This window comes from Phascolarctos cinereus, unplaced genomic scaffold (assembly GCF_003287225.1).
Source record: "Phascolarctos cinereus isolate Bilbo 61053 unplaced genomic scaffold, phaCin_HiC Scaffold_2;HRSCAF=192, whole genome shotgun sequence".
Lineage (NCBI taxonomy): Eukaryota > Metazoa > Chordata > Mammalia > Diprotodontia > Phascolarctidae > Phascolarctos > Phascolarctos cinereus.
The window spans coordinates 95009739-95029930 of record NW_027555625.1 but is presented as its reverse complement, the minus strand read 5'-3'; the positions used below and the strand labels follow the sequence as shown (position 1 = coordinate 95029930).

At 37.0% G+C, this 20192-nt stretch overlaps 1 protein-coding gene across 3 annotated transcripts in view; it reads right to left on the bottom strand.

Annotated features, from left to right (window-relative positions):
• FOXN2 (forkhead box N2) overlaps window positions 1–20192 on the bottom strand; it is a 73150-nt gene that overhangs the window by 4092 nt on the left and 48866 nt on the right. For all 3 annotated transcript variants that reach the window (XM_021001274.2, XM_021001275.2, XM_021001277.2), the window contains exon 5: window positions 436–504. In XM_021001274.2, the coding sequence (XP_020856933.1) occupies window positions 436–504 (69 nt within the window). The remainder of the gene's footprint in view (window positions 1–435; window positions 505–20192) is intronic.

The following is a 20192-nucleotide window of genomic DNA, read 5'->3' as shown; positions in this document are numbered from 1 at the left end:
AGCTATAAATTATCTAAAATTGTACTTAATCTTCTCAAAATGCTGGTAATTTCACCATTTACTGGTACATCTGAAAATTTCAGCACAGTAGAGTACAAAAGGCAATAGATTTTGGAGTCAAAGGATCTAGGTTTTTGTTAGGTTGGCTCCACTACTTGTAACCTTCCTTGCATGGGTGAGTCATACATGGGCCCAACTTCTGGGGTCTTAGTTTTCTCAAATGAAAAATAAAGGTGTGAGACTAAGGTGATTAAGTCCTTTGACCTATTATAAAATTAATGTTGCATGCAAATGCAGCTTGCTTTAACCAAGAACAGAGAGCAATAGGAATCCAAGGTCATGAAAATAAAACCATTAAATACTCATATTCTAATTAAAAAAATATTCAAAAGTCCAAAATGTTTTGTAGCAAAAAGATAAAAAATTATTTCTTACATTCTAAAATTCCTTGTTCAATAGATGTATTTAAAAGCATCATTGCAGTGGCTGCATCAATATCAGATTCTGTAATGAGAAAAGTTAACATTAGTAACATTTTAGATATTCTGTTAAAAGAATATTTTAAAAATGTGACACTTGTATTTATAAATTTCAAACTACTGAAGCTTCTATTTAACCTCTAATACTGCTCTCTGATCACAAGCTAGAACAAAATACTAAGTACCAGCTTTCAAGCTTCCAGTTTTGGGGAAAGCCAAGGACACATGTCCAAGAATTAGTTTCTGCAAACTTCACTGCTCAAACAGCAAGTGTGTAAAACTAATGAAGTTGTCCATGACAGTCTTTTGCTGTGAATAATGTTCTTACCCACAAATACTAAAATTATTTAAAGACCTGGGTCAGAATCCCAACTCAGGCATTCAGTGGTTCTGTGTCCTTGAGCCAGTCAATCTTTCTGAACCTCAGTTTCCGTTGTTCAGTCATGCTCAACTTTGTAACCCCATTTGGTTTTGTTGTTTTGTTTTTTTGCAAAGATACTGGAATGGTTTGCCACTTCCTTCTCTAGTTCATTTTACAGATGAGGAAACCAAGGCAAGCAGGATTAATTGACTAGCCTGGGGTCAAAGTGTCTGAGGCCAGATCTGAAGGCACGATGAGTCTTCCTAATTCCAGGTTCATCACTCTGTCCATTGTGCCACCTAGCTGTCCGCTGCACAAGGTGGTGAGGCTCAACTGTGATCATGTATAGAAAGTAGCTGGCATACTTAATATGGTGTAGAAATCTCAGGTATTGTGAGCACCATGTATCAGTTACAACGGCTACACAAAAAGAGACAATCAACAAGCAATTATTAAATGCTTATATGTATATGACACGCATGTGCTAAGGACAGAGGTACAAAAAAGGGAAAAATAGTCCTTGACTTTAAAGAGCTAACATTTAACAGAAATAGGTGCATGTACAGAAATAGGTGCATGCAAGACACTCACATAATAGATGGAGAAGGAAAGCCAAAGAACAACAAATACATGGGAAATACAATTGGTCAACCTATGCTTTATGAAGCCACAAGATAAAAGGTGACAAGATAAAAAAACAGTTCAATAGCAATGTCTTTTCACAGAACTACAAATGTAGCTTTGTACAGGAGCATGCATAAAATAATAAACTATTGTAAAATTAGCTGTCTCTGTAAGAGAGAATGCTATTATAATCTTAGGTCTATTTATGTGTTCAATGAAACACTTATTTAGTGCCTACTATGTGTAAGCTATTATACTAGATACCAAGGATTACAAATATGAGAGTTTGTAATCTATCAGAAAAGAAGAAATGTGTATACAAATTATAATATGACAGAGAATGGACTAAGTACACGTACACGCAAAGTGCTAGTTCATTAGTACCAAAAAGCTGCTGTGGCACTAAAGGGGACTGTCTCATCATTAGTGAAGCACGGAAGTCCAGAAATCACTGAAATGAGGGCGTTCCCTGAATTGCCTAATAAAAAATGAGGGATAAAGAATAGAGATTGAAGAAACCCAACTCTAATTGTGCCACAGCATAAAAGCAGCTGGGACAGGGAGATGTCTGGTCTCTGAGGCAGTTAAATCTTAGCAAACAAGCATTCTAAGAACTAGGGACCAGTCAAACTAGGCTTCATCAGTTCACATCAGTAATCAGCCTACTCAAGACAACTGTTCACCTTAAAAAGTGAAGTGAAGGAATCTATAAAAGATCAGATAGGGCAAAACAGTTATTTCATATTATATGTTTTCAATTTGAAACATGGTTCAAGTATAGGAAAACTTCCACTGCTCCACTCTTCTTCATTGTGGTAAGATGAAATTTTAAGGTTAATAAAAAAAAATTATGATCACTTTATCTATTCCAAAGTTCTTGCAGAGAAATTAAATCTTAAATTGTAATGGCCAGCCTTGCTAATATGATAAAGATGACAGGATCGAACAATTCAACAGTAATTATCATTAAACAACAAACAATTCTCTTCCTAAAAGTTTTATCTATCAAGTAAAATTTTGTAACTTTAAACAAGAATTTGAATTAAACTTACACCTTGATGAATAAATATTATGAATTAAAATGAACTAAAGGAAAGATGGCAAAAGAAAAATAACAAATACCAAAAAACACCAGAAACGAAACTGAAAGTATTATAAACCACATCAACTTGGATAAAGACAATGAAGAGAAAAATAAAATTAGCAAACAATAATATGATGACAAAACACAACAATTTAGAAAATACCTATGGAAAACATAAATAATGAATGATGAGGTAAAACTGTTTTGCTGGAATGTAATCAAAATGACCCATTTTGCATTTAATAATGTTCTCTATCTCTTGTTTGGCCATAAATTGGGAAGAGTTCTTCTGCAAATGGGAATTCTAAAAGAACAGGAAGACTAAGAAATGGTGGGAGTATGCCAGCAGTTGAGAAATGAGTCCAGGCAGAGTATCAGAGGACAGGAGGGACTCCACTAATGAAAGCATAAGATAAGAAGGATCAAGGGTACAGTGGAAGTTGTGCAACATAGGCATCATGAAGTCCAGACTCAGCAAACTGCAAGCAAGGCATGAAAGTATCTATTCTTCAGCCTTAAAAGACCCAATTCCTTCAACCAATACACATGTGAAACCATTCATCATCCAGCTGCTCTTCTCTGGTCACTCTTCAATTTATCAATGTTCTTCCCAAAATATAAGAACGTAGTACTCCAAATGTGGCCTGAACAAGACACCACATAATAGGACCATTGCTTTCTTACTCCTGGGTGCTGTGTGTCTATTTAATACAGCCGAAGATGGTAGTCCTTTAAATCCTCTAAATCTTTTTCAGACAAACTTTTTTAAAGTTATGCCTCCTCATCTTGTCTTTGGGAAGTTGATTTTGTTAACAAACTGTAGGCCTTTGCATTTAACTCTACTAAATTTCACCATACTAGATTTGTCCTAATGTTATAGCCTGTCAAAGTATTTTTAAGTTCTGACTCTTTCATTGTGTTAGCTATTTCTCCCAACTTTGTGTCATCTATCCCTTTATGCAAACTGACAAAGTTGCAAAGCATGAGGTCATTCATACATCCATGGGCACAACACTGGAGACCTCCTTCCAAGCTGATATGAAAACATTACCAATGTCTAGCTGAAAATTCCCTATCTTTTCTATACCATAAGACATATGTATACGAGTGAGAGAGAAAGAGAGAGAGAGAGAGAGAGAGAGAGAGAGAGAGAGAGAGAGAGAGAGTGTGTGTGTGTGTGTGTGTGTGTGTGTGTGTGTGTGTGTGTGCACGCTAGGTCCTGATTAGTATGAATAATGAATTCCCCCCCCAATAAAACAAATGAATTCACACAGGATATATCCGTTGAGCAAATGAACAAATGACTATGTCACATAAATATAATTCAAATATTATGAATTCAAATACATGTGACCACTTTGTAAGATTTCCTGCTTCTCTGTCTAGATACTAAACATACCTTTAATAATACGTTCTAGAATTTTGCCAACTCCATTTGTTTCCCTTGTTTTCTGAAATCAGGACATTTGCCCTTCTCCAATCCTACCACATTTTCCCCATCCTCACTGATCTTTCAAAGATAATTGATAATAGCTCAGAAATCACATTTGCCAGTTTGTTTAGTGCCTAGAATATATAGGACCACAGATTTAGAGTCGAAAGGGACCATAAAAGTCCAAACTTTTTTTACAGATGAGGAAGATGAGGCTCAGAAAAGCCAAGAGACTTACCCAAGGTCACAGTTTATAAGGGTTAGAGGATATTTATGAACCTGGTCCAGCACCTGGAGTGACAGACCGTGAGTTTGTTCACTTGAGTCAGGAAACTTAAATTCATCAAGGTTGTCTAGGCTTTCTCTTACTTTATTTCACTACGTATGTTGGGTATCAACTCCCCACGAATCATTTTTGCTCTGTCCTTTCAAATAACCCAAAGACTATCTTCTATGAAGAAAAAAATGAAGGAAAAGAAGAGTTGAACTGTTTTCTCTGTCAGCTGTCATCTTCCCATGTACCCTAAGCAATGACCTCCTTTCCCTTTCTTCATCCCATCTAATTTCCCCAATATAGATTTAAAAAAATCCTTTTGTCATCCTTAACTTTTCCTACCTTTAGTTCATGCTCAGACTTAGCACTCAACACTAATCTTACAGTCTTGTGTCAGCCTATTGCACTGATCCTGTGTTGTCTTTCCATGCTTTCATTTTCTACGTGTTTTTTAAAAATTTAAGTTGATTGGACTACAGTAATTTACTGTTTGATAAATCCAAAGAAAGAATCCAGCTTCTGGGATAAGAACTCACTATTTGACAAAAACTGCTGTGAAAACCGGAAAATAGCATGGCAGAAACTAGGCATAGATCAATCTTACACCATACAACAAGGTAAGGTCAAATGAGTACAGAATTTATACATAAAAGATGATACTCTAAGCGAATTAGGAAAGCAAGGAATAGTTTAAGTTTACCTGTCAGAACTATGGTGAATGGAAGAATTTATGACCAAACAAGAGATAGAGAACATTATGAAATGCAAAATGGATCATTCTGATTACATTAAAAAGTTCTTGCACAAATAAAGCCAATGCAACCAAGATTAGAAGGGAAGCAGAAAGCTGGGAAACAATTTTTACAGCCAGTATCTCTGATAAAGGCCTCATTTCTAAAATATATAGAGAACTGAGTAAAATTTATAAGAATAAAAGTCATTCCCCAATTGATAAATGGTCAAAGGATATGAACAGGTAGTTCTCAAATGAAGAAATTGAAGCTATCTATAGTCATATTGATTAGAGAAAAACAAATTAAAACAACTCTGAGATGTCATATCACACCTAACAAATTGGCAAACATGACAAAATAGGAAAATGATAAATGTTGGAGAAGATGTGGGAAAATTAGAACACTAATGCATTGTTGGTGGAGTTGTGAACTGATCCAACCATTCTGGAGAGCAATTTGGAACTATGCCCAAAGCTATGAAACTGTGCATACCCTTTGGTCCAGCAATACCACTACTATGTCTGTATCCTAAAGAGATCATAAAAAAGGGAAAAGGACCCACATATACAAAAAATATTTACAGTAGTTCTTTTTGTGGTGGCAAAGAATTGGAAATTGAGAGAATGCCCATCAACTGGGGAATGGCTTATTAAGTTGTGGTATATGAATGTAATGGAATACTATTATGCCATAACGAATGATGAGCAGGTGGATTTCAGAAAAATCTGGAAAGCCTTACACGAACTGATGCTGAGTGAACTGAGCAGAACCAGAACATTGTACACAGTAACAGCAACATTGTGCAATGACCAACTTTGATAGACTTTGTGCTTCTCAGCAATGCAATCATCTAAGACAATTTCAAAAGACTCATGATGGAAAATGCTATCCACATCTAGAGAAAGAACTATGGAGTGAACGCAGATCGTAGCATACTATTTTTTCTTTCTCATGATTTTTCCCTTTTGTTCTGATTCTTCTTTCACAACATAACTAATGTGGAAATATGTTTAACATAACTGAACTCAAAATATTATAAAAGTGAATGCTGAAAACAAAAAACATACAATTAAAAAAAAGAAAAACAAAAATTTAAGTTTGATTGGTGTATTTTTTATCCCCTTCCTCAATGGAATTGTTTCTCTGTTTTTACAGTGCTTAGCGCACAGTAAACACTTTTTAAAAATTTTCTTTTTAGATTTTATTTTCTTTTTTAAATACAAATTCAATTACTTTTAGTTTTCAACATTCACTTCCGCAAGTTTTTGAGTTCCAAATTTTCACCCCATCTCAGCCCTCCCCCCACCCCAAGATGGCATGCATTCTGAATATCCCTTTCCCTAGTCTGTGCTCTCTTCTATCTCTACCCCCTTCTTTTATCCCCTTCCCCTTCTATTTTCCTATGGGGCAGGACAGACTTCTATATCCCATCTCCTGTATTTCTTATTTCCCAGCACCATGTGAAACCATTTTTTTTAAACATGTGTTTTTAAAACTTTAGGTTTCAAATTTTCTCTCTTCCTCCCTCCCCACCCACCCTCATTGAAAAGGCAAACACCTCAATATAGGTTACACATGTGCAGTCATGCAAAACACTTCCAATAGTAGACATGTTGTGAAAAACTAACTCTATTTCCCTTAATCCTATCCTGCCCTCCCATTTATTCTATTCTTTCTTTTGACCCTGTCCCTCCTCAGAAGTACTTCCTTCTGATTACCCCTTTCCCAATCTGCCCTCCTCTATCATCCCCCTGCTCTCTTGTCCCTTCTCCCCCTATTTTCCTGTAGGGTAAGACAGATTTCCATACCCAAATGTGTATGTTATTCCCTTCTTAAGCCAAATCCTATGAGAATAAGATTCACTCATTCCCTCTCACCTTCCCCTGCTTCCCCTCCACTGTAAGAGACTTTTCTTTTGGTTTTTTTTTTGTGAGATAATTTACCCCATTCTACCTCTCCCTTTCTTCTTCTCTGAGTATAATCCTCTCTCATCCCTTAATTTTATTCTCCAGATATGACCCCTTAATCTTCAACTCACCCTGTGCCCTTTATCTATCTATCTATCTCTATATATACATACATATAATTTTTTTCTTTCAACTACCCTAATACTGACAAAGGTCTCATGAGTTACAAATATCTTTCCATGCAGGAATGTAAACAGTTCAATCTTAATAAGTCTCTTATGATTTCTCTTTCCTGTTTACCTCTTCATGTTCCACTTGAGTCCTGTATTTGAAAGTCAAATTTTCTATTCAGCTCTGGTCTTTTCATCAGGAATGCTTGAAAATCCTCTATTTCACTGAATGACCATTTTTTACCCTGAAGGATTATACTCAGTTTTGCTGGGTAGGTGATTCTTGGTTGTAATCCTATCTCCTTTGCCCTCTGGAATATTATATTCCATGTCCTGCGGTCCTTTAATGTAGAAGCTGCTAAATCTTGTGTTATCCTGATTGTGTTTCCACAGTACTTGAATTGTTTCCTTCTGGCAGCTTGTAATATTTTCTCCTTGACCTGGGAACTCTGGAATTTGGCTATAATATTCCTAGGAGTTTTCCTTTGGGGATCTCTTTCAGGAGGAGATCTGTGGATTCTTTCAATTTCTATTTTGCCCTCTGGTTCTAATATATCAGGGCAGTTTTCCTCGATAATTTCTTGAAAGATGATGTCTAGGTTCTTTTTTTGATCATGGCTTTCAGATAGTTCAATAATTTTTAAATTCTCTCTCCTGGATCTATTTTCCAGGTCAGTTGTTTTTCCAGTGAGATATTTCACATTGTCTTCTAATTTTTCATTCTTTTGGATTTGTTTTACAATGTGTCTTGATTTCTCATAAAGTCACTAGCTTCCAATTGCTCTATCCTAATTTTTAAGGAAGTATTTTTTTTAAACAAAAACAAGTATTTAATGGATTTTTTTCTCAACACTTAATAAAGTATTCATTATGTGGTTAGTTATTTTGAGTATGTCAGTTACATTATTCTAAAATTCAATAAATTATATTTCAGATCACTTAATGTTAAGAAACTTAAAATACTTGACCCACACAATTAAGCCCACATAAATTTGTGATGCACTCAATCCAACTCAGCAACAGTAGTCGAGTGTTTACGATGTGCCCAATGTTACACTATATACCGGATATAAACCAGGAAAAAAACAAAGCCTTCTGCTCTCAAGGAGCTTACACTATATACTACATTGTTTCAAAATGTATCTAGATGTACTTTCCTCCAAAAAGTCTTCCTTGATCCTCCCAATTTTGCTATTTCCTAGCTTCTTATACTGTATTATTGTTGTTGTTATGCTTACTTGTGTATATCCCCACAACCCAAGTGGTATATAGGCTCTTTGAGGGTAGTCTGTTTCTTCAGTCTGTGCATCCCCAGTTCCAATCACAGTGCCTTACTCACGTAGTAGGTGCAAAATAAATATCTGTTGTTAAAGTGAATCTTCATTTTCTTCTATTTATTCATAGTTTGTGAAAGACAATTTTTGCTTTTCAATAAAGGATTTCTTATAATGAAGTCATCTAAAGGATATTTTCTTTTTTTTTAATATAAATTTATTTATTTTTAGTTTTCAATATTCACTTCCACAAGTTCTTGAGTTCCAAATTTTCTCCCTTCCTCCCTCCCCACCCACCCTCATTGAAAAGGCAAGCAACTCAATATAGGTTGTACATGTGCAGTTATGCAAAACACTAAGGAAGTATTTTCTTCAGTAATCTTTTGGACTTCCTTTTCCATTTGGCCAATTTTTCTTTTTAGGGCATTCTTCTCCTCATTGGCTTTTTGGACCTCTTTTTGCCATTTGGGTTAGGCTATTTTTTAAGGTGTTATTTTCTTCAGTATTTTTTTGGGTCTCCTTTAGCAAGCTGTTGACTTGTTTTTCATGATTTTCTTGCATCACTCATTTCTCTTTCCAGTTTTTCCTCTACTTCCCTTACTTGCTTCTCAAAATCCCTTTTGAGCTCTTCCAAGGCCTGAGACTGATTTCATATTTTTCTTGGAGGCTTTGGATGTAGGAGCTTTGATATTGTCTTCTTCTGGTTGTATGTTTTGATCTTCTTTGTCACCAAAGTAAGGTCTGACTCTTTTTGCACTGCTTGCTCATGATCCCAGCCAATTACTTGAGTTTTAAACTCCTTGTTAAGGTAAGAGTCTGCTTCCAACATGGAGAGCGTACTGTCCCAAGCTTTAGGGGTTTGTATAGCTGTTTTCAGAGATACTTGTAGGGACCTGTAAATTTTCAGTTCCTCCAAGGTGGTATGATAAGGGGCGAGGTGTTTACTCCTTTCCTGGCCTGTGACCACAAGTACTCCTTTCTGTCCTGTAACTGTGAGGAGGGGCTCCTCTCCACAGCCACTACAAGCTCCTCCACGCCAGCTCTCCTCCTCACCCCAGCACTGCCACCCAGAACTGTGACCCAGATCCAAACACAGGTAAAGCAAGAGATTCCTGCCTCAGCACTGGCAAAGAGATCCCTGCAATCCCTCTCTGATCAGACACAGGATTCCCCCTCAGTCTGTGGGCCGGAAGCTCAGGATACAGCTGCCCCACCCAGGGCCATGCTCTTGGGGAATGGAGCTGAAACCCCGCCTTCCTCTCCAAGAACTGCAGAAACAGACTTTTCCCGATGACCTTCTAAGTTGTCTTTGGCCTTGGTGGATTGAGGAGTCTGGAAACCTCCACAGCTGCCAGCGATTCAGTCCTCTGAGGCCTGAGCTCCCAGCCCAGCGCGATATACCTTTCTGATCAATCTTCCAGGTTGTATTGGGCTGGAAATTTGTTTCACTCTGTCTTTTTGTGGGTTCTGCTGCTTCAGAATTTGTTTAGAGCCATTTTTTATGAGTATTTGGAGGGGTTTGGGGGAGAGAGCTCAAGCAGGTCACCGCTTTCACTCTGCCATCTTGGCTCCGCCCCCCAGTGCACAGTAAACACTTAAAAAATATTTGTCGAGTAAAGCATCTTCAGAACTGACTCTACCCCAGTCCAGGTGCCCCCCCCCCCAATTTTTAGTTTGTAGAAACCTATCTACCTTATTTCTGAACCCTTTGCAATCTCCTGTCCCAAAACTTAGGAAGCTTTTCAAATATACCGACATTTCATCTCTTTAATCATAACTCTAAGATGCAATGATTAGTTAGCAAGCTGAATTTTATGTCAATACCCTGTTGTGGTAGCCAAGAAATATAAGAAGGTGACAGTCTCAATGTAGTCTGCCATGGTCAGAACACATTCTTCAATTCTGGGTAACACATTTTAGGAAGAGTTCTGATAAACCTAAGTGTCCAGAAAAACAACCAGGATGATGAAGGGTTTCAAGCTCATATCATGAGAACAAGTTGAAAGAACTGGGCATGGCATCTTTAGCCTGGAAAAAAAGTCTTGAGGCACAGAAAACTAGAGAGCTGTTTTCAAGTGCATCAAGTTCTGACACATGGAAGAGGAACTAGACCTGTTTTGCTTCGCTGCAGAAAACAGAATAGAAGCAATGGATGGAAGTTGCAAGGATGCTAATCTGGGCTTTAAGAAAAAAACTCACTAATAATTTAAGCCTCCCTAAGTTGGTATAGGCCAGAGGTGGGGAACCTGTGGCCTTGAGGCTGCAGGTTCCCCACCCCCAATATAGGCTGTCAGAACAAAGTTCACCCTGAACCGATGCCTTGAGGAAGGATGTCTGGTATGTAGCAATAGGGATTCTTCTTCAGGTATGGGTTAGACTAGCCAGTGACTAAGATCTTGTCCATCTATGAAATTACGTGATTTCCCCCAAGGTTCACATCATTTCCGTCCCAGTAACTTCTTCCTTGTTTGTTCTTGTACCTTTTAAAGGATAAAATCATCACTGAAGTAAGACAAGAAATTATTAGCACCCCTGTTTTGGGCAGAAAGAGATAGCTAGCTCCTGTAAGAATCCAAGTAATGGAGTTGCATCTCATACTATATAAACGCTTCTGGAATAGAATTATGATCTGTTTCTCAAAAACACCTACTTTCTCTTTTGGCCCAGTCAAAGTGAGCTACAGCATACTCCAATGGTAATACTACTTCCATTTCTGCCTCTGCTGATTTTTACCCAAATGAAGATTTTCATCTTGCCTCCTATTCTGGTTCCTGGATTTGCTCATAAATATATCTTCTTAAAACACAGTGTTACCACCAAACACCAGACTCAAACTTGACTTATGCTACTTATTTTCAGCATGGTATATACTTCCATTACTTGGATTCTTACAGGAGCTAGTTATCTCTTTTTGCCCAAAGCAGGAGTGCTAATAATTTCTTGTCTTACCTCAATGATGATTTCATCCTTTAAAAGGTACAAGAACAAACAAGGAAGAAGTTACTGGGATGGAAATGCTGTGAACCTTGGGGGAAATCACGTAATTTCACAGATGGACAAGATCTTAGTCCCTGGCTAGTCTAAAGTACACCTGAAGAAGAATCCCTTCTGCAACATACCAAGTCTCAGTGATACAGTCACTGAGGTCAAATTCGCCTCCTTACTCTAGGATTTCTAGTGCATCTTGCATCTTTCTTGTTACTCTGTATATTTCTGTACAAATGTCAGAGGTCCAGGTTTTTATGACTCCTTGCTCAATTTTGTCTCCTGTGAACATCTGGTGAAGGGGACATGGGGTAATACTTGATAGTGTTCCTTTTCTACTTAGCTAGTTTTTCTTTCTGGCATCTAGCTTGGTGAATATACATCGGCAGTATTTTCTTCTCCCAATTCCTTTTCATTTTAAAATTCTTTTGATTAGATTTGTAATATTCTAGGCAAATACCTTTTTACCAGCACTCTATCCCTGGCTGGAAGTTCTGTAATTCCTATGCTTTAAGCCACAGTCCATAAATCCAAATCCTATTCTTTTTCTTCTTCTTCTATTTTCTTGGCTAGGCAATAGGGTTAAGTGACTTGCCCAGGGTCACACAGCTAGTAAGTGTCAAGTGTCTAAGGCTGGATTTGAACTCAGGTCCTCCTGACTCCAGGGCCGGTGCTGTTCTATCCATGGCACCACCTAGCTGCTCCATCCAAATCTTATTCTTAAACATCATCTTCTTAACCAGTTGTTTACTTCTCAAACTGTATTTTTCTTCTGAACCCCTTGTCTTAAACGGACACCAGTGATGAAAACAACAACTATGTCCCTAAGATTTTCAGCTTCTTACCCAAGACTTCATAATCTTCCACCTTCTTGAAAAGTTGGCTTTTTAATATTGTCCATTTATTCAAACACCCACTATGTGGAAGGCTCTGTGGGAGGTACAAAGCCAAATAAGACAAGATTCCCTGCCCTCAAAAAGCATATAGTCAAGCAAGGGATAACAATTAACTACAATAAGTAACTAGTACATAAAGACAAGAAAAAGTTAAATTGGAAAAAGAGATATAAAGTGTTATGTGGGTTATCTGACTACCTTCCCTGAGTTCTTTTCTTGCTGGATTCCCAACTAGTTTTATAGAAGTTAGTGGTATCTAAACTGAGCACTGAAAAGGAAAGATTTCAAAAAGTAAAGATTGGGGTTGGGGCAGAGAAATGAGTTGGGAGTGCATTCTACATATAGAGAATGGTTTGAGCAAAGTATACATTTAGAGATGTGATAGAGAAAAGTTATGAATAACTTAAGCTGTGGTGAGCGGTAGTATACTACCACTACCACCACCACCACCACCACCACCACCACCACCACCACTACTACTATTAGCGCTTATATTATATAGCACTTTCAAGGTTTATAAAGTCCTTTATAAATATTATCTCATTTAATCCTCAAACCTCTGGAAGGCAGGTGCTATTATTGTACCAATTTACAGATAAGGAAACCAGATAAGGAAACGTGCAAATAGAGGTTAAGTGAATTGCCCAGGGCCATACAGCTAGTGTCTAAGGCAGGATCTGAACTCAGATCTTCCTGACTCCTGGTCTATCACTTTATCCACTGTGCCCCCCATCTAGCTGCCTCAAGGGTATATACTGTTGACTACTAGAGTACAGAGTGGTTTATTACAGTGGTAATTAGGGCCAGAATGTAGAAGACCATAAATGACGGGCTAAGAGATTTTTCATTAGCAGGCAGGAAACAATAACTGAAGGTTTTTGAGAAGAATTCTTTATCTCTCCTGTGCCTAGCACAGTATCTTCCACAGACACTTAAATATTGAACAAAAGATGCAAAAAGAAAAAAGGGCAAAGGTCAAAGAATGGTGGGGGGATGCTTCCATTTAACAAGGAGGAACAAGAGGGAAAGAAGATTGGAACAAAAGCAGTTAGATATCTAGGAGGAGACATATAAGAGTACATCTCAAAAGGCATAGGAAAGACCAAGAATAAAAGGATGGTCAAATGTCAAACATTGAAGAGAGGAAAGAGAGTGAAAGGTTGAAAAGACTATTCTATGGATTAGGTGACAAGGTAACTCAGATAGCAGTTTCAGTAGAGTGAAACAGATAGAAACCAAACGGTGAACTTTAGAGTAGACATTTAATGTAGCCTATTCTACATGATTGGCAAGAAAAAGACAAAGACATGATGGAAATAAGAGAAGAGCAGGGTGGAAAAAGGTTATTTTTACAATTGTGAAAACCTAAGCCTAGCTGCAAATAGAGAAAAGGGTCAGCGGGAAAAAAACAAATTGAAGATATTCAGGAAAGTAAGGATGGTTGATGGCTCTGCAAGTGGAGAAGAAGGATTCAAGAGCACAAATTAATAGCCACCAGTTCCTCTGAGACAGAAAGAAAAAAGGAAAGCATAAATAATGAAAGGAATTGAAATTTATTAAGAAGGAAGTTGATGAAATTGATATTAAGGGTCCTTCATTTTCTAAAGTAAGAATCAAGACCACCACTGAGAATGAAGGTATATTTAGAGGACTGAGGTAACAAAACTTTTAAAATAATTGCTGAGTAAAGTGTAATACAAGAGGAATAAAAACCCCCCCACCATGCAGCAACCTTGGTGTAGTGGAGGTTAAATAACATAATTTTATAGTAGACACAACTGGCACAATTTCATAACTTTCTCCAGTAGTACTCAATGGCACGGGGGCCATCTCCAGTCATCCTGATCTACATCTGGCCACTGGACCCAGATGGCTCTGGAGGAGAAAGTGAGGCTGATAACCTTGCACAGCCCTGCCTCACTTAAATCCAATTCACTTGCAAGTCATGGCATCATCTTCCTGATGCCATGGTGCTCTTCGAAAATGAAAGACAAACAACAACTCAACGGCATATAGTAAGCAGGACGAGAAGGTGGATGCTGAGCACTACCAACCCAAACTGGAGATTATTAACAAAGAGACATGGATTTAATATTAAAATGGATGCTAACTTTAAAATTAAGCCTGTGCAGGGAGTCAAGTTAAACCATCACAGAGATCACAGACTGCTATATATAATAATACTACTTATTCTCCAATATTCTCTTTTATTGAATTTAAAATCTCCAAAATAGTTTCAATGCCCTATCACTGAATATACCATTAAGTTTGAATTTTAGAAAAAAAATTAAATTAAATGTGGATTTTACAGTTAAATCATAAATACTAGAAAATGAAGTATTATGGTTATTATACAATCTCTGGTATATGATCGAGAACTAATTCTCTGATCCTCTGAGACTATACCACCCTATTATGAATATTAATACTTTATATTCACACAAAAGGTCAGGTTTCCCAAGAGACTTTCTTTAAAACAACAGCCAAATACATGGCACAAATACTAATATTACCTATTTTAGAGATAAAGAAACTGAGCTTCCAACAGCTTAAAATCATGATAGTATCTGGATTCAAATAATGGATCAGAGAAAAGAAGAATCTATTAGATTCTTAAATTCAAACTTAATGGTATATTCAGTGATAGGGCATTGAAACTATTTTGGAGATTTTAAATTCAATAAAAGAGAATATTGGAGAATAAGTAGTATTATTATATATAGCAGTCTGTGATCTCTGTGATGGTTTAACTTGACTCCCTGCACAGGCTTAATTTTAAAGTTAGCATCCATTTTAATATTAAATCCATGTCTCTTTGTTAATAATCTCCAGTTTGGGTTGGTAGTGCTCAGCATCCACCTTCTCGTCCTGCTTACTATATGCCGTTGAGTTGTTGTTTGTCCTTCATTTTCGAAGCGCACAAAGTCCCACGAAGTGAGGCAAATGCCAAGTGCCATGGGAGAGAATTTCCTTTAAAATTTTACTCTATTTTTGGATTTCCCCAAGCTGGCCTAATCTGATGAGGAATAAAAGAGAAGACATCAAAGTGGACACTGGTTTTGCTATAGTAAGATAAGGCTATGTAGGAGGGACGTAGCTGCCAAACTCTTGAACTGTACCCTGGATCAACAATTCCTAACTTTTAAAGTATGAAGTCTCCTTTTAATATAAAAATATTTTAAGATTCCCAAATAGCAGTTGTAATATTAGAATCTCTTGATCAACAAAATGACAAAAAGTTACTATGAATTCAGTAATAAATTCATGTAAATTTGTATTTCATTAATTACAATAGCATCTACATACATCTGAAAACACAATGTAGATAAAACATTATGCATTTAGCCTACAGAAGATACATTTCTTTATTATTATACTAAGCCTGATGCATAATTTGTTGAGAATTAAAGACGAAAGTAACCACGCTTGTTGCAATGTGAATCTGTGGACCCCTTGCAACAGTAACTCCACTTTTGATACGAGCCTCCTAAATTTTATACAAACTATTAAGCAGTGAAAAATAAATTCCTAATTGTGATGCTATTCTAAAATCCCCTCAAAACTGTAATAATCAAAGACCCCTGATTTATATCAGTTTGGACAAAGTATGATCTTAGGAGTCTTAGAAAAAAGATAATAATCTCTAAGTGGAATTTATTTTCAATTTCTATTCATAGTGCTCAATCTGTTCTAGTATTTAAAATTGAAAATGCATCTTTACAGCTAATTTAAAAACACTTAAGAATGCTACATTTTAACTGACAAAGCACCTTGTATCCATTTGAGAAGAGACTGCTTTTAATGGCAGTCACAAAAGTCCAATGCCTATGTCTCATTGTGCCAGAGGCAGGTGAACTTGAGCTCTTTAAGGCTATGCCTGAGGAGCATGACACCTTTTTGCTGATTCCTCTGATTGTGCCTGCCGCCTGAGGGTCAATGTAGCTAAGGTGGGAAAGGCTAGTCACACAAAACAGAAAAACAATACAAGATAACCCTAAGTCCTCTCAGGCCCTTCCCTTTCTTTTTACAAAGTGACAGGGAAAGGTGAGTAGAGGATGCTTTGGGTTTTTTTTTAAAATAATTATCTAAAAATACTAATGCAACTTGATACTTTGGATGTGAGATTTTTGTCCAATAACCAATGAATCAGTATACCAGTGTAAGAACTAAACCACATATACTGGCACTATAATAAAATAGATAATAAAAAGAAGCTACAACTAAATGGAAGGATCATTTCTTTATAGACTCTCCCTGTCAACAAAGAGTTGGTTTCACTGTGTGCCTAAAGTTAACAAGAGACAGCAAGGGGCACTTGGCCATCTCACCTGATGGTGTTAAAGAAGAGCACAGGCAAGAGGAATAACATAAAGATAGTTGTGGTTTTTATGCTAATGATGCTGTAGCTAAGTCAGAAAAAATTCCACAACAAACTTGATGTAAGTCCTCCAAACTATGTAAACATAAACCTGGATACTTGGTGACTAGAGTGTGAAGGTAGACACAAGAAGGACAATGAAAAAGATGGTACAGGATAAAGGGGAAAAAAGAAGCCAAAAAGGCTGTACATTAATCAGAAATCTTTTAATACTTTTTATGAGAAAGGAGCAGAAAGGCACTGGACGTGGTAAGTACCATTTAGCATCACAAAAAGAGAAATGGGCTAACCAGATAGAAAATAACAAGCTGTCTTTATTTACTCAAATCACTGAATGGTTAGAAGACAAAAATTAGTAACAAGTGAGAAAGATAAAGGTGAGGTGGCAACAATGTTGGCAATTAAAGCAGATTCAACTTGACCTTTAAATAAAAAATGAAAGCTAGATGAAAGAGATTATGATTATTGTTATTTCTTTAAATTATCCAGTGTAAAAAAAAAATATCATCGCAATATAAGGAGGCCAAGAGCCCTGAAGCCACCTCAGATGCTAACATTCAATCTCCTTCCCAAATATAGTGGACTAAGATGCAATATGTTGCAGAAGATTACATGCAATATGACCTCCAAAAAAAGAAAAGCAGTGGAAGGAAAAACAAGTCACCAGAAAATATCAACTGAGACCCAACAAAGCCACATAACTCCAAGTGTACTTACAGTTAACACTAGGAGACAATAAATAGGTATAAAGTGGAACAGATCTGCCAGCATTTCTACAGCTTTACCTTACTATTGTGCCTTATAAGGAAGTGGAAGTAATGTTCAAGAAAACAAAGTCAGGAACAGCAGCTGGACCTGGCCAAATATTTTGATGAATATGATTCCTGATCTCTTCCTATAAAGCCTGAAATGTAGGTTCATTCAAGATGCTAAGGACCTTCCTCCAGATCTCTTAACATTTCATGGATACCAGTAGACCAGTATGTAGGCTGCTCATTGGTTAGCCCTTGCTCTCATTACTAGACACTTTAGTTATTTTTCCCGTCATACAAACCTCTAATAAGAAAAATCTTTGGGGCAGCTAGGTGGTGCAGTGGATAGAGTTCCAGCCCTAGAGTCAGGAGGACCTAAGTTCAAATCTGCCCTCATATCCTTGACACATACTAGCTGTGTGACCCTGGGCAAGTTACTTAACTCCAAACAGCAAAAATCAATCAATCAATCTTTATGCTACTCCTGCATAGCTTTCCATTGATAATATGTTGCAGCATAAAATAGGAATTACAGATTCAAAAAAGGAAGAGTATTAAATCCAACCTTGTTTTAGAGATGAAATAATAGGAATCTAATAAGAACATTTAGTAAAAATAAATGGAAAATCTTATATTTCCATTTAAGAAATCAACTGCAGTTACAGTATCAGGGAGAATGGCTAGCTTGACAATGTATCTAAAAATGGAGCCAGCTCAGTAAAAATCAGCATGTTATGGTATGGGAACCAAACCATAACAAAACAACAAAAAACTAAGGCAATCTTAAGAGTTATGGCCCCCATTAAATGAAATCTTGTGCCCAAACCCATAGTGATGACAGCCCCACTCTGGTCTGCCCTGGTCTGAATGCATCTAAAGTAGAAGAAAGGCACAGCTAAGTGTGAATGTGTTCAAAGGACTGGGACCAGGATGGGGCAGGACCTCAAGTTCATGACCAGAGAGGATCAGCTCAAGGAAAAGAGAATACTTGGCACAGAGATTAGAGGGACTTTTACCTGTCCTCTAAGCATTGGAAAGGACTGTTTTGTAGAAGAAGGAGTAGACTTTTTTGGTTTGACAATATAGAGTAGAACCAGGAACAATTGGCGGAAGTTGCTGAGAAAGAGTTTGGTCTGATGTGAAAAAAACTTCCTGAAATCAGAGATCTTCAAAAGTAATGGGTCACAGGGGCAGCTACATGGAGAAGTGGATAAAGCACTGGCCCTGGAGTCAGGAAGACCTGAGCTCAAATCCGGCCTCAGAGACGTAACACTTACTAGCTGTGTGACCCTGGACAAGTCACTTAACCCCATTGCCTAGTCCCGCCCCTCAAAAAAACCAAAAAGTAATGGGTTGCTCCTCATTTAAGGTCAAGTCAAGACTAGATGACCATTCATTATGGTGATTATAGTGATGATTTCTTTTCAGGCAGGAACTGGACTACATGGCTGCTGAGATCCCTTCCAACTATAGACTTTTGTTAGGGTTTTGAAGCAAAGACTCAATGATCACTGGTCTGACATGCTATAGGATTCTTGTTCAGGTACAGATTGGGCTAGATGGCCTCTGGGGCCCTTCTAACTCTTGAAATTCTGCAATATTCCCCTACTATACTCAACTACAAAGAAAGTAGGCATTAAGTCTCATCTAATATTTTGCATCTTTTCCTAGAACAGTTCTCTGAATACAGTAAGTGCATTATTTGTTAAAAAATGAATCATTTATGACCCTGGGCAAGTCACTTAAGGCCAACTGCCTTAAAAAAAAATCATTTATGTATGGACTGATGCTGACTGAAGTGAGCAGAACCAGGAGAGCATTGTACACAGTAACAGTAACATTGTCCGATGACTAACTTTGATAGACTTAGCCCTTCAGCAATGCAAGGATCTAAGACATCTCCAAAAGTCTCATGATAGAAAATGCTATCCACATCCAAAGAAAGAACTATAGAGTTTGAACGCAGACAGAAGCATACTTTTTGCTATTTTTTTTACTTCTGTTTTGTTTCCTCTTTCTTATGGTTCCTCCTATTGGTTCTAATTCTTCCTCACAACATGACTAATGTGAAAATATGTTTAATAGGAATGTATATGTATAGCCTATATCAGATTGCATACCATCTTGGGGAGGGAGGAGGAGAAAAATTTAAAACTCAAAAGCTTATGTGATTGTTGATAAATCAAAATAAATTAATAAAAAAATGAATCATTTAACTATGGACTGCTTACCATCTGTGCCTCATTTTCCTTATCTGTAAAAATTAATGGGTTTAAGTAGCTCATCTTTAAGGTCCCCCACTCTATTGAAAGAATTTTTAAAGCATCAATTTGCCAAAGGTTCTAAGTAGATATAGCGAAATAGGGATATAAAGGAGAATTTCTCTGCTGTTGATTTTACAACGTTGTTAAAAATGGCTTTTCATGACTTAAGAACTCTGATCAATACAATAATCAACCATGATTCCAGAGAAGGGATGAAGAAGAAAACTATCCACCTTGTAACAGAGAAGTGATAGACTAAATATATAAAATGAGAAGCATTTCTGCATGTGGCTAATTTGGGAATGTTTTGCTCAACTATGCATACTGGTTATAAGAGGGTTCCCCCCCCCAGCTCTTAAGTAGAAGGGAAAAGAAAAAACGAGCTTGATAGTTTAAAACTTTTTTCAAGAAATGCTTGATAATTGAAAATTTTTTTTCAATAGCTTTTATTATGTTTATTGTTTTGCTCAATACAAATGCAAACCATACTAATTACACATCCCTGTATGATCACAGCATTAAAAAAATTTGAACTGTTCCTCCCTTTATTAAGATAGGTTTTCCTAAGTAAAACTCTA